We start from the raw sequence: 14,039 nt of genomic DNA, 5'->3' as shown, positions 1-14,039 counted from the left end.
TACAATATATGGCCTTCTGGGTCTGCCTTCTTTCACTCAGTGTAACGTTTTCAAGGGTCACGATGTACAGCACACATCAGCACTTCACCGTGTGGACAGAGCACATTTCATTCATCCATTCATCAGTTGATGGACATTTGGTTGTTTCCAACTTGTTGGCTAATTTTGAATAATGTTGCTGTGGACATTCACGTACAAGTTTCCATGGGAACATGTTTTCAGGTCTCTTGGGTATACACCTAGGAGTGGAATTCCTGGGTCATATGTGATTCTATATGTAACTCTTTTGAGGGACTGTCAGCAGAGTGGCCACACCACTTCCCATTCCAGCAGTGGACTTCTAAGTGTGGTGTATGATTTTGCCCAAAGGTCAGGGCAATTATCTGGGTCTTATAGACCCCAGAACTTCATGCTGCCAAGACCTAAGAGGCGTCATGTGCCCCAGATAAACTGTCTACACTGCCTGAATGGCCTAGAGAATTATCCACGTCAGAGTCACTTTGAAGACGCCTGGAAGGGGACCAAACTCATAGGCCACCTGAGGGAAGTCGCCCTGCTGCTGGCACGTGGCTCTGCCACTGCTTTTTTGAAGGAAGTTGTTTGGAGTCTCTCCTCCCTCAGCCGTTGGAGACCCAGCACACTAAGGCGAGCTAATTTGTCATTCAGTGAGTTTGATAACTGGGGACATCTGGGGGCCTTGGGAGCAGAATGTCAGCAGGTAGCAACAGCCGGCGAAATGGGGGGGCTCGCAGAGGTGAGGAGAGGCTAAGTCTGATTGGTCCCCATTTCCTCGCCAGGTACGACCGTGCCTGCCCTGCTGAACAGCACCTCCAACCAGCTCTACCTGCATTTCTACTCCGACATCAGCGTGTCTGCAGCGGGCTTCCACTTGGAGTACAAAAGTGAGAATCCCTAGTGTCAGCTGCTTGCAGGGTTCAGGGTGGGAACTGACAGGGCCTAAGTTCCCACAAGGAGCGGGGGTTATCCTGGGGCTATATATTCTCCACCCCACTGAAGCCTTACGCCAAGCTAGGTGAGGATGCGTAAGCTCAGAGAAGGTCTGAAACCTCCTCAAGACACACAGCCAGAAAGTGGTGGAGCCAGGGTTCTCACCCAAGGGTCTGTTCCTCAAAAGCCTGTGTGCTTCCTCTGTGTCCACACAGGAGTGGGAGGGGGGCCAGGTCACCGGCTTGGGCCCAGTAAATTATTTGGGGTGTGAGACAATGGAGGTTCTCTCCTCCTCCAGTCCTAAAAACTGACTTCTCCAAACCCTGGTCAATGATGCAACTGTCCTTGAAGTTCTTCTCCTCATTGCAAACTTCACTGCTCTCCCACTCTCAAAACCTTACATCCTGGCTTCCAGCATCCCTAAGTGGTCACAACTAAAAACTCTTAAAGAAAAAGCGTTGCAGGGGGAGGGAGAGGTACAAACTCCTGGGCATAAGATAGGCTCAAGGATGTATTGTACAACACGGGGAATATAGCCAATATTTTATAAAAACTGTAAGTGGAAAGTAACCTTTAAAAATTGTATTAGGGCTTCCCTGGTGGCGCAGTGGTTGAGATTCCGCCTGCCGATGCAGGGGACGTGGGTTCGTGCCCCGGTCCAGGAAGATCCCACACGCTGCAGAGCGGCTGGGCCCGTGAGCCATGGCCACTGAGCCTGCGCATCCGGAGCCTGTGCTCTGCAACGGGAGAGGCCACAACAGCGAGAGGCCCGCGTACCACAAAAAAAAAAAAAAAAATTGTATTAATTTTAATTTTTAAAAAAAGGAAAAGGGCTGCAGATGTGCCTTGTGGGGCGACAAAGACAGAGGTTGCTGGGGTAGCGGCTCTCATCCTGAGACGGCCTGCCCATCCCCATCCCCACTGGGTACAGGAAAAAATATGTTGGCAGCAGTGTTTGCCACGCATTCATTCAGCAATTACTTATAGGGTATTTACAATGTGCCAGGTGCCATGCTGGGGTTGGGTAAGATCAAGATGGGTGAGTCCCCTCTGAGTCCAGGGGAGAGAGGCAGACACGTGGACAGAACAGGACATGACAGCATTCCAGGTGCTCACAGGGGTGTCGCCAGGAGGTACAGCGGTGGTTCAAAGGATAGAACAGTCACTTCTCCCAGAGGCTGGTGGAGAAGTGAATGTCATGAAGAAACACTGGACACCTGCAATGTGGCACGCCCTGTGCTAAGTGCCCACGGAACAAAGATGAATAAGGCACAAAGCACAAAGTCTAGGGGGAGAGATGGACATGGAAACAGTGATTGTAGTTCAACCTGATATGCTAAGGGTGTACAGAAGAGGGGAGCTAACCCTGGCCACGTGAGACTTTACAGTCTAACCTGAGTTAGATTTGGAATGAGAAGTAAGAAATGGAAGAAGGTGTGGTTGGCTGGACCATCTTGGACAGGATGGGCAGATGGAAGACCCACTTGCTGCTAGAGGCCTGATAGGGTCAGCATTACCCAGCTGGTCTCAAAATGAACGAGCTTTGTCCAGGTAGTTGGGAGAGGACTAGCTGGATCCCAGGATGTTCATCGCCTGAAAGAACTGAAATGGGCAGCTGGTCAGAAAGCCCTGGGGCAGCTGGAAGCCAAGACCCTGCAGGGTGGAGGATAGGACAGGGACCTCCAAGACCTTCCTCCCACAGACCTCTCAGGCCTCACTCACCCAGCAGGGTGAAGTATCCTGGCTCTTGAATAATTTGTACTTTTCCTTTCACCCTCTCGTCTCTGTTCTCTCCAGTTTTGTTTCCTTATCCAGTATTTAAATTTGAGTTCTTAAATGTTCCCTAGAATCTTCTCTTTTCTTACATGTTCCAAAGATAGAACTTTCCTAAATCTTTTTGCCATTCTACTGCCTCATTCCCAGGAAAAATTCACCTTTCTGAATTTTTTTTTCTGTTGCTATTGTTCAAAGGAATGGGTAGTTTTCTCAGTAGCTGGTGTTTATCATGCACTGTCCTCTCACAGTGGAAAGAACTAGGGGAAAACAGAGGTCTCCATTAGTATTTGGAGACTGAAATTCCTAGGACCCAGTACCCTGTAGTTGTGTTTGTTTTGTAGATAATCTACAAAGAGGGTACAGAAGGGGAGAATTAACTGCTATTGTAGAGGCAAATGGTTTTGAAGGGTACTGAAAAGTCTTGTCTACTGCTGTGTATTTAATATTTATTTAATTGAAATGGAAATGAAACAATGTGCTTTCAGAAGTAATAAATTGCATATGATTTTTTTAAGTCTTCCTTTGTTGTAAGCATGGCTTAAATAAATCAAGCTATGCAATGTAAAGAAATTAGAATGGACTTTTCTCTGTGTCCTTCTGTCTTCCTCTCTCTGTCCTCACCTCTCTCCCCATTGCATTCTTCTCCCACCACACTCTTTTGCTCTTGTTTTCTCTTTCTCTCTGCCCCTCCTCCTCCTTCTGTCTACCACTGCCATTCCAGTAAGCAGGTGTCAGGTTACTAAGTTCTGATCACCCCACTAAATACTGAGTTGCCTTCTACTTGGACTGCAGGGAAGAGTGGGGCAAAAAGAGACAAGATGACAGTTGAGATGAAGTACTTTCAGTTCAGTTTGATGATTGTTTTAATATTGTCCTTGGAGTCTTTTGGCCCAGATGCTGGGATTTGTGGATTTAGGCCCAAACATCTTCCATTTCCAAGCACGACATCCACTTCTTAAAAGCACATGTAGGACAAAAGTTGCTTGGGAAGAGCATGATGGAACTTCTTGGGGTGATAGCAATGTTGTATAGTTTTGAGCCCGAGGGCCTCTGGACAGCCAGAGTCCCCAGATGATACCCGCCTGCCCCAGGAGGCTTTGGTCTGTTGAGCCTCTGTGCCGTGTGAACATTCTGATTTTCTCATGTGCTGGGAGGTGAAAGGCTTAGAGGTTGGGAGGAGAGAAAGCAGAGAAGACACAGCTTGGAGGCAGCTGCTCCTCCCTGCTGCCAGCCATGCCCTCGGCCTGCTCTTACACCCACCTGATGGGCTTGTCCATTCTCCTGTTGTCTGTCTCTGTCTGGTCTAGCGGTGGGCCTGAGCAGTTGTCCAGAACCTGCTGTGCCCAGTAACGGGGTGAAGACTGGCGAGCGCTACTTGGTGAACGATGTGGTCTCTTTCCAGTGTGAACCGGGATATGCCCTCCAGGTACCTCCCGTTGACCCCCAGGGCCAGAAAGATGTCCCCTGAGCTGGGGTCAGCCGGCCTTCCCCCAGCAGAGCTGCAGTCACCAAAGAACAGAGAGAAGCCCCCCAGATCCCCCAGGCACTGTTATCCCCTCCTGGAGCTGTTCATGAAAAAGACAAAGTGCTGACTTTAGCCATTTGGCACAAGCCAGCCTTGAATGTGTTCCTGCAAAGTTTCGGTTTGATTAGACTTTAGGAAAATTGAATCTTCCTTTGAAGGCAGTGAGGGACTCTAGTAATTAAAGGAGTCTCGCAAGGAACCTTTAGAAATGAGAATTCTTTAGCAATAGCCGCTAGTAAGCATCCTTCCCCAGATCTCTCTCCCTCTGCCTCACTCCCCATTCCACAGTGGATCCATGTGTCTTGTTCCTTGACCCAAGGCCCCAGAACAAGCCCCCTGCTCCAGGTTGTACACGCAATTGTGCCCGTGGGGGCAGCTAGCCCACGCTGTTCTTGATTCCTCCAGGGCCACGCCCACATCTCCTGCATGCCCGGGACCGTGCGGCGCTGGAACTACCCTCCTCCGCTCTGTATTGGTAAGAGAGTCCCCACTTTTCCAGGTCATTCAAATCCATTTCTACCAGGGCTTTGAGTTCAGTGACATATCGCTGGGATCAAGTTCGACTCCAAAGGAAGTTTGGTATTCCGGGGCTGCTCACAGACAGTACTTTAGACTGAGGTTTTTGTAAGCTTTAACTCTCAAGATTTTCCTGACTTCTGGATACCTTCACCCACCAAATGAAACATGACAGGAGGCTTGACCATTCGAAAACCTGATGATGACCATTCTGATTCCAGATAATCGACCAAACCCCAAATGGAACCTCTGGGCACTTTGGGCTTTCCCCTGTGACTTCTCGTGGGACAGTCAGATGGAATCCACTGATAGAGGAAGGCTGAGGGTTCCCTGTGAAACGAGGACTTGGTTTGGTTTCTGTGCCGAGTAGTGATGAAGAGATCATTGGATACAAGAAAAGACAGGATCTCCACCCTCAGAAGCTTCTAGTCAGCTTGGGGCAGGGGGAACATCCCTTTATTGAAGGTCTGCCACATGCCGGGCACGGAGCTACGTGTCTCCTCACCACAGCTCTTCAGGGCAGCTGTCATCACCCTCATTTTTGCCAATAGGAAAATTAAGGCTTTTAGGATTCAGAAGAAAGTGGCAAAGTTGGGAATGGAAACCTAGGTTTCCCCGCCAACTGTCAAGTGCAAATCTAGGCTAACCTTCGGGTAGGAAGCAAGGTGAGCGAAGGGCGTGGCACTGGAGCGTATGAGATTTCCCTTCAGTGATCTCACCAGGATACAGACCTGGTCGTCTGCAGAGCAGTCAGAAATGGGACTGGTCAGCCCAGGGCCCTTTCCCCATCCTGTATCACAAAGGTCTTGCCCGGGGAACTGCTCATAGAACAGCAGCTGCTGTGGCTGAGGGTGTACTGTGTGTGCCAGCCGCTCTTCCAAGCCAGGCGAAGTCCTTTCTGTTGTAACCTCATCACCACCCTGTGACACAAGTGCTGGGTGGGGGAAACTGAGGTTTGGGGGTTTGGGGTGGAGGGAGTTAGAGCTGGCCCAAAGTCACTCAGGAAGTGGGAGCATTGGGATTGTGACCCCAGTGGTCAACGCCCAGGTCCCCGCTTTGCACCCGGGCACTGATCCCTTCGGGTCTGTGTGCTCGAGTAGTCCTCTCCCCAGAAGGCGTTTGCGTACACACGGCACATGGCCTCCCCTCCGCTCCTTTCTGTGGCCTCCCATGACAAGCTAACCCCTTTCTGCTCACACAGCCTTTCCCTAATAAGATGTAAAAGGAAAGAATCGACGTCAACTGACCAGGCTGCAGTCGTGCCCCAGCCCTGCATCTTCAGGTGACTGTGACTGAAGTCACCTCGATTGGAGATTCAGATGCCCCAACCCCTCCTGGGCTGAAATAATCACAGTCACTTTGGCTCAGGGCGTGTGTCAACGCTTTGAGGGTGGGCTCGTGGTGGGGCTCTTCTGTTGACCCCCCAGTCCCATGGAATATGTACTTGTAAAGAGCCTGGCTGCGTGCCAACGCATCCCCGTCCCCTTCTTTCCTATTTTTCAGTCCTGGAAGAGTTGACTGGACAGTGAGGAGAGGGAGATTTGGGGGATAGTGTAGGAGATGGTCACACGTCTCCTGGGGCAGACCGCTTGTGCTGCATGACCTCGCTAAGGAAACTGACTTTGAAGGGCATGCTTAAGGTCAAGCATCCATAACTTGGGTTTGTGGACGGCTGGGCAGACCTAGGAGATGCTTCCCTTCCTGGATTCACATGCTCAGTTTGGCCCTTGTCTGCAGTTTTTTAGGGAGATGAATTATAGGTTCCTTTGGGTTCTCAAAGGGAAATTGACTTGGGAAAGTCCAAATGCTGCATGGCCCCGTACTGACCTCACTGCAGTCCTAACGCTCTGTCTGGTCTCACGGTCACAGCGCAGTGTGGAGGAGCAGTGAAAGATATGGACGGAGTGATCTTGAGCCCCGGCTTCCCGGGCAGCTACCCCAGCAACACGGACTGCTCCTGGCAAATAGCACTGCCCGTGGGCTTTGGTAAGTCTTCACGCCCAGGCCTCTGGCTTAAAGCGGCTGTCTGCGGCTGTCACTAACCTCAGCTGAGTCCATTTAGCTCTCGGCCTCTCTGCTTCCTCAACTGTCGACCTCTTGTGCAAGCGTGAGGATCAATTAGGAATGGTAGAGATGAACGGGCTTTGGGGACATAAAATAGGGAAAAAACTTCAGGGATTGCCATTATTATTTTTATCATTTGAGCAGTGGACTAAAAGGCGGAATGAGAAATTACTCAGGGCTGGTTAAAAAAGAAAAAAACAATCTATTTTACTGAGACTGGACTTCAGCCTGTTCTTTTAATTCCAGAATCTAATTTCTCATCCTAATTAAACTGAGCCAAGGTCAACGTGAAATTGAGTTTGCGTTCTTTATGCTCACCTTCTAGCTGGCCTTAGAGGTTGGGCGGTGTCTTTGTGTGTGTGTGTGTGTGTGTGTGTGTGTGTGTGTAGACACAGGGGTTGGCGTGGTGTAGAGGACACTAATCTGGGTACAAAACTACATTAGTGGAGATTCATGTGTTGTGTACTGGGAATGTAATCTAACCCCCAGTATTTCTGTTGAAGAGATAAAGGATTTATGTTGAATGGAATTTATAGGCTGTACACATAGGTCATCTTGCCCAAGTCATTTCTCTGCTCCTACAAATGAAATGTCCCGAGGAGATCACTGCTGAGCAGGCCCGTGAACCCCCAGTCTGTGACCTCAGGAGTGAAGACCACCTCTTTTGTCCTTTATTTTTCATCCTAGAGTGGGTCTTCTGATGGAGAAGAGGCTTTTAAGAGAAAGTGATCTAACTAAAGATCTAAATCTTACCTGAGGGGAGGAGAGAGGTTGTGACCCCCAGAAAATGGAGTCGTATTAAGTACCATCTCCTGAAGGAAACTGGGGATGGACGATCAGGGTACAAAATGATGATGACTTTGGCAGCCTTGGGAAACTCCAGATTTTGAGACACTGAGGAAAGAGGAACTGGGAGACCCTGTAGCTCTGCATCCAGGCATGAGTCAGAAGAAGCTCAGATGATGAAGGGCTGGAGGGAGGGCTACATCCAGAGGAAAACAGAAGTTTAAGTGGGAGGTGCGTCACTTTCTTTGTATGTCTTGATGTTCAGCCACCAGAGACCTCTATCTTTAAGTCCTCCAGGAAGTCATCCTCTTGCAGGGACCAGTCACAGAAGACCAGATCCCTTGCTTTCAAGTTAGTGTTGGACTCCAAACAGGCCCTAATGGCACCTGCTTTGTGTTTAAAAACCGTTGCATTTACAAACTTCTGCCACTAGATGGCAGCAGTCAGGCAGCTCAGTTCAGAAATTCTGCGATCCTTGAAGAGCCCCTTTCCTGGACGTGCAGCCCCGGAGTTGGGATGACGCATGGGCGGTGGGCTGGAAAGCATAGGTTCCGCAGATAAGTACAAAGGTGCTCAATGTAAAATTATCTGTAATTTGGAGACAATATACATGTTAAGTAATAGGAGAGTGAATAGTGTGGCTGGATAATTCATTAAATGGAATTAATTAATATGTAGTTAAAATCAATGAACTGTATCTTTACATATCAACAAGGACAGACCTTGAAAAACACATGCTAAATTTAAAAGTTTACAAAACTCTATATACAGTATAATAAGATTCATGCAAATGTTTAAAACAAACCAGATATGTATTTAAGAATCTAAAAACATGAACTGGACGGCTATCTTCCAAATTCATGGAAGTGACTGCCTCTGTGGAGAGGACAGTGGGAGAGGGCAGGAGACATGAAGGGTCTTCAACAGTATACGCCAAGTCTTTATTTTATTTAAATAGTCAGATGCAAAAAATTCACGCCTGGGCTTCCCTGGTGGCGCAGTGGTTGGGAGTCTGCCTGCCGATGCAGGGGACGCGGGTTCATGCCCCGGTCCGGAGAGATCCCACATGCCGCGGAGCGGCTGGGCCCGTGAGCCATGGCCGCTGAGCCTGCGTGTCCGGAGCCTGTGCTCCGCAACGGGAGAGGCCACAACAGTGAGAGGCGCGCGTACCGCAAAAAAAAAAAAAAAAAAAAAAATTCACGCCTATGTGCTCATTCTAAGCAAATTATAAAGTACAGACGAGCAAATTATAAAAATTCCAATTTATCTGTAATCCCACCATGCAGAAATAATCACTCACAGCTTAGTCCTCACCATCAAAGTGTGACCTTCATGAAGACAAGGGCCTTGTAGATCTCGCTCCTCCCCATGCAGTGCCCACCTAGCACAGCCCTGATGCATGGCAAGAGCTCAATAAATGCTGTTAGTGAATCAGTAAATAGTCCTCCAGTTTTTTAATACAAAAATTAGAACTGTATGCTACATACTGCTTTGCAGTCAGATTTTCATAATTAACATTGCAGACTTCTTTCTATGCTTAGAAATATATTTCTTCAATAATAGTAATCTAATTTTGAGAGATCTTATCAATAAATAAACATCAGTAGTCCCACCTTTATTCTTCAAAGAATATATTAATATGTAAGTTAAGATGTTAATGAGATCCATTTAACCTGTTGGGTTGCTAGGAGACCTTGATTAATCCAATAAGACCCCAAAGTATAAACTTCACTTGGCATCTTAATAGAACCAATAGGACGATGTATTCTTCTAATTTCTGAATCATCATAAGTGCTCTGGAAAATACCAGTATTGAAGTTTATGTCTTTTGTTTGGGTGTAGTTATGTTTAAGTGGTGGTATTGTTAAGTAAAAAGTTTATTTTAACAAAGCTATCTTTATACTGATACTACACATATGAATCCTAAATTTAATCAGGTGTTAACGCTGAACGTCGTTTTCCATAAAATAAAACAGACTCAAGACGGCACTCTGAAATGACTGCTGCCTTTCATTTCGAATGAATAATAGAAATACTTTTAAGTTCAGTCCTGCCTGAAGACGAGAGACTGGGCTGGACTGGTGACTCCCCACATGTGGTCTGGGGACCCTAACTGGGTGGGCAGTCCGTAGAGGGGACCCGTGGGCTCTGGCTGGTGATGCTTTCATGAGGCGGCACATGGGGTGCGGGACTGTATTGCTTTGGGCACTGTCTGCCTGTCTTGTTCCCAGGAGCTCACATCCAGTTCCTGAACTTCTCCACCGAGCCCAACCATGACTTCATAGAAATCCGGAATGGCCCCTATGAGACCAGCCGCATGATGGGCAGATTCAGTGGAAGTGAGCTTCCCGGCGCCCTGCTGTCCACATCCCACGAGACCACCGTGTATTTCCACAGCGACCACTCACAGAACCGGCCGGGATTCAAGCTGGAGTATCAGGGTGAGGAGAGGGAAGGCCCGTCCATCCCCACCTCTTACAACCACCCGTCTTCCCAGCCTTCTGCGTAGCGGAGGAGGGAACCCAGGAAGGGCGGGGAGGTGGGGGCAGGCCCGACCACCGTGACATGTCTCTCTGGCCCACAGAGGCTGTTGAACCCCTTCGACAAGCCCTTCCCAGGGCGGCAGCCCCAAAGCGCCTTCTCAGCCTCCATCCCCATCCTCACCCAACAGCCAGCAGCTTCCCCTGAGCAAGTGACCCATCAGTCCCGCTCAGGCATCCCTGAGTGTCCAACCAGCCACTGCCCCTTGGCCTTGAGAGGCTCGCTTCCTCCTCTGGGTCCTCCCCTGTGTGTCCGTTATGCTCGGCAAAGCTCCTCCTCTGACATGATGGAGGATTCCAGTAACAATTCTTGTAACAAGCCCAGAAGGGCCCACTGAGCCTTAAGGATGAGACAGGTGCGTTTACTCCCGCTGAGGGTTTCCCTGTGTGAGGCCGGACCACGCTCACCGCAGCTCCCCCATCCTGAGCTGCAGTCCTGTGACCGGCCCTCTCCTCCTGAAAAGCTCCATCCACTCCAGCTCAGGCTTCCCCTGTGGAGGAGCTGTTACCTGTGCCCGTGCAGCTGTGCCCACCTGTGCAGCGGTACACGGGCCCTGATCGGACCCCACGTCTCCCTCGGGGGCTTTCCTAGTGTGACTGACTGAACCATTTGTTCTAACCTCTTTGCCCAGATTCTTCCACTGAATTTTTTTTCATGTGTTTAGACTTTTTTCCAAGGCTAGTACATGCTCGTCAAAAAATTAAAACATCACAGAAGTTTTTGTGAGCGCATCACAGAAAGTCAAAATTCTCCCATAACCCTGCCTTATGCAGAGATATCAACTTGTAACAGTTTGCTTTTCCCATTTTTTCTGTACATATACTGATGTAACTATATTTTTAACCGAAATTGGATCACTATAGATACTGTTTTGCAATCTGCTTTTTTTAAGTTAGTTTTTAATTACACAGACAGTCTATAAACACACCTACCGTGTTAAAAAAGAAAGGGGGAGGGAGAAAGAGGAAAGGAAAGAAGGAGGGAGGGAAGGAGGGAAAGGAGGGGAGGGAGGGAGGAATTAAGAAATTAAAACATTACAGGTAAGGCCGAGCTTTCTTTGTCTACAGCCTCCAAACCCAGAATTATTCCCCAGAAATAACCACTATTGTTTTGATGAGATCTTTCCAGATCTTTTCCCACACCTAGTTACATGTTTCTTGTGAAGAATATGTAATACGTCATGATTTTTTTGGTTGTGTTTTCTATGGTAATATAGAATTTCTATATACATACCATTCTGACATTTGGCTTTTTTATCCCTTGTCGGAGGTGAATACTGACCAAGGATTTGGGCTTGTCACTGAGGGAAAGCCTTAAAGGGTACCCCACCGTTGGGCCAGTTATATGGGTGCTGCCCCCTCTGGGGACCGTCCCTGAGTATGGTCAGGGTTGTTACCACCTGGGAAGCCTCAGGAGGAGGAGCTGGGACCCTCATACCAAGGCAGCAGCAGCGAGAAGCTGAGCCTCTTTCCCAGAAAGTGCCACTTCGTCAGCGGTAACACAGCTGCCCACCCAGAGGGGCTGTATGTGGGCGCATCGCAGAGGCCAACCCTAACTAAAGGAGCCTGTGCCTGTGAAGTGTACACAGCCTCGGTGGGCCGTGAGCCCTGCCCAGTGGGTCATGATGCGTCCCGCAGCCACAGGCTGTCCCAAGAGAGACTCAGGCCCAAATACAAGGTCAGGGTGCCTCTCTAGGACAGACGCATGCCTCTCTCCGGCTTCCTAGTTATTAGTCTCCTAGGGCTGCTCTATCAAAGTACCGCAGACTGGGTGGCTTAAACAACAGAGTTAATCTCTCACAGTCTTGGAGCCTGGAAGTCCCAAGATCAAGGTGTGGACAGGGCTGGTTCCTTCTGGGAGCTGTGAGGAGGAATATACTCCATGCCTCTCTCCTGGCTCCTAGTGGGTTGCTGGCCGTCTGGCATTCCTTGGCTTGTGGGAGCATCACCCCCATCTCTGGCTTCATCTTCACATGTTCTTTTCCCTGTCTGTCTGCCTCCAAATTTCCCCTTTTTATAAGGACACCAGTCATATTGGAATAGAGCCCACCCTAACGGGCTCATTTTAATTTAGGTAAAGGCAGGCGAAGACGCTGTTTCCAAATAAGGTCACGTTCTGAGACACAGGGGTAGGTTAGGACTTCAACATGTGAATTTGCAGAGGACACAATTCAACTTGTAACATCCTCTTTCAGGCCCAAGGGCTCTCCCTGAGGCTCCTCCTCTTGGATAAATGCAAGGTCTGATTACGCCACCATTGTGACAGGGACAGCCGCTCTGGGGCCCACCCGTGCCCTGTGCCTTCACCCCTGTGACGGGCATAACCCTGCCCGCCAAGCTTGCGTGGTGGGACTAGACACCCACACTGCATTCCCCACGTGTTAAGTCCACTTTGTCCTTGTCAGAGCTGCCCTCTGAGTCCTGCAGACTCCCTCCCTGTAGAAGAGACCTAACTATCCCCACGGAGCCCTGGTCTCAGCCCCTCCCATGCTCACCAAGCCCTCACCTCTGAGGAGCTTCACCTGAGGCTCCTCTGCACACGGGCCCTGCACTAAGGCTTCCAGACACAGGCCGGCACTCTGGGTTAGCGCCACACACACCGAGGCTCCACATGTTGAGAGGAAGCCGGTTTCTTGAGGATGCTCGCTGTGTGTGTGGCGGGGGGCAGGGGTGGAAGCAGGGAGGAGGGGTGGTAAGTTTGCCTTCAGAGGACCAGCACCTTCACCTGAGTTGGCCCAACTGTGTGAGGGGCCCAGCGACGTCCACTGGGGTTTCCACTCTGTGGTAGCCCAGCTCCCCTCACTCACATTGTACCCCAGCATTTGCCTGGCTGTTCCCCTTGAGGCTTCCCTTGGGTCACAGGCCCAGCTCTTTCCTCAGCACCTGCCCACTGCCCCAGTCCTGACGGCCCCTGCAGAGCCACTCTTGGCGTCAGGGCAGCTGCCCCCCTCAGACCTGACCTCAGCTTCCGTTAAGCCTTCTCGTGTATGATGACCCCAACCTCCCGACTAGGTTGTCTCTAGTGCCGGAGGCCCAGGCGCTCCCACCAAGGCCTCCCAATGTGTCAGGCCCAAATAATCCTCCCTGCCCCATAGACCCACATTCTTTAGCCCAACCACTCACCCCAGGTTTTTCCTTTATGAAAAGACCTGCTTCATGAAAGAGCCACCTGTCACCACAGCCGCCATTTCTATAGAGCAGGCCTAGCTCTCTGTGGTCCCTTGACTTTCTTTGGAAGAAATCCAAATCCTTACTTTTCCTCAGAATCCCTCCTGTTAGACACTCTGAACATCCTCGGCTGGGGTTCTCCTTTCCCTTCTTCAGGTAAATATTCCCATAAAGTTTTCAGTAACAGCATAAGCTATGCCTACCCAGGTCTCCTAGTCTGACAGGCTTAACTTATTCCACTAAAATTTCTCAGGAGATTGTGAAAACACAAGAACTTAGCAAAATGATGACATTGTTCCAGAATGTTAGACGTCATCATTGTTAGTGTTTTTAACATGGTGCTTTGTTTGAAATTGTATCTGTTCCCACTGGAGCATCTACTACTAGTCTCCCTAAGGAGCCCTTTCCTGGGAAAGTTAATGAGTCCACCTCTTAGGGGTCACGTCTGCCCTCTAGGCCCAACCTCTCCCCTTTTTTTTTTTTTCATTTTTTAATTAATTTTTATCGGAGTATAGTTGCTTTACAGTGTGTTGTGTTACTTTCTACTGTACAGTACAGCAAAGTGAATCAGCTATATATATATATATATATATCCCCTCTTTTTTGGATTTCCTTCCCATTTAGGTCACCACAGAGCATTGAGTAGAGGTCCCTGTGCTATGCAGTAGGTTCTCATTAGTTATCTATTTTATACATAGTGTGTCTATGTCAATACC

At 49.2% G+C, this 14,039-nt stretch overlaps 1 protein-coding gene across 1 annotated transcript in view; it reads left to right on the top strand.

Annotated features, from left to right (window-relative positions):
• CSMD2 (CUB and Sushi multiple domains 2) overlaps positions 1-14,039 on the top strand; it is a 667,671-nt gene that overhangs the window by 547,236 nt on the left and 106,396 nt on the right. The window contains 5 exon segments of the mRNA XM_060018797.1: positions 798-902; positions 4,032-4,150; positions 4,655-4,724; positions 6,635-6,751; positions 9,847-10,056. Of these exon segments, the coding sequence (XP_059874780.1) occupies positions 798-902; positions 4,032-4,150; positions 4,655-4,724; positions 6,635-6,751; positions 9,847-10,056 (621 nt within the window).

Source organism: Delphinus delphis, chromosome 1 (assembly GCF_949987515.2).
Source record: "Delphinus delphis chromosome 1, mDelDel1.2, whole genome shotgun sequence".
Classification (NCBI taxonomy): Eukaryota; Metazoa; Chordata; class Mammalia; order Artiodactyla; family Delphinidae; genus Delphinus; species Delphinus delphis.
Note: the sequence above shows the minus strand (reverse complement) of the source record. Positions and strands in the feature narration are given on the sequence as shown.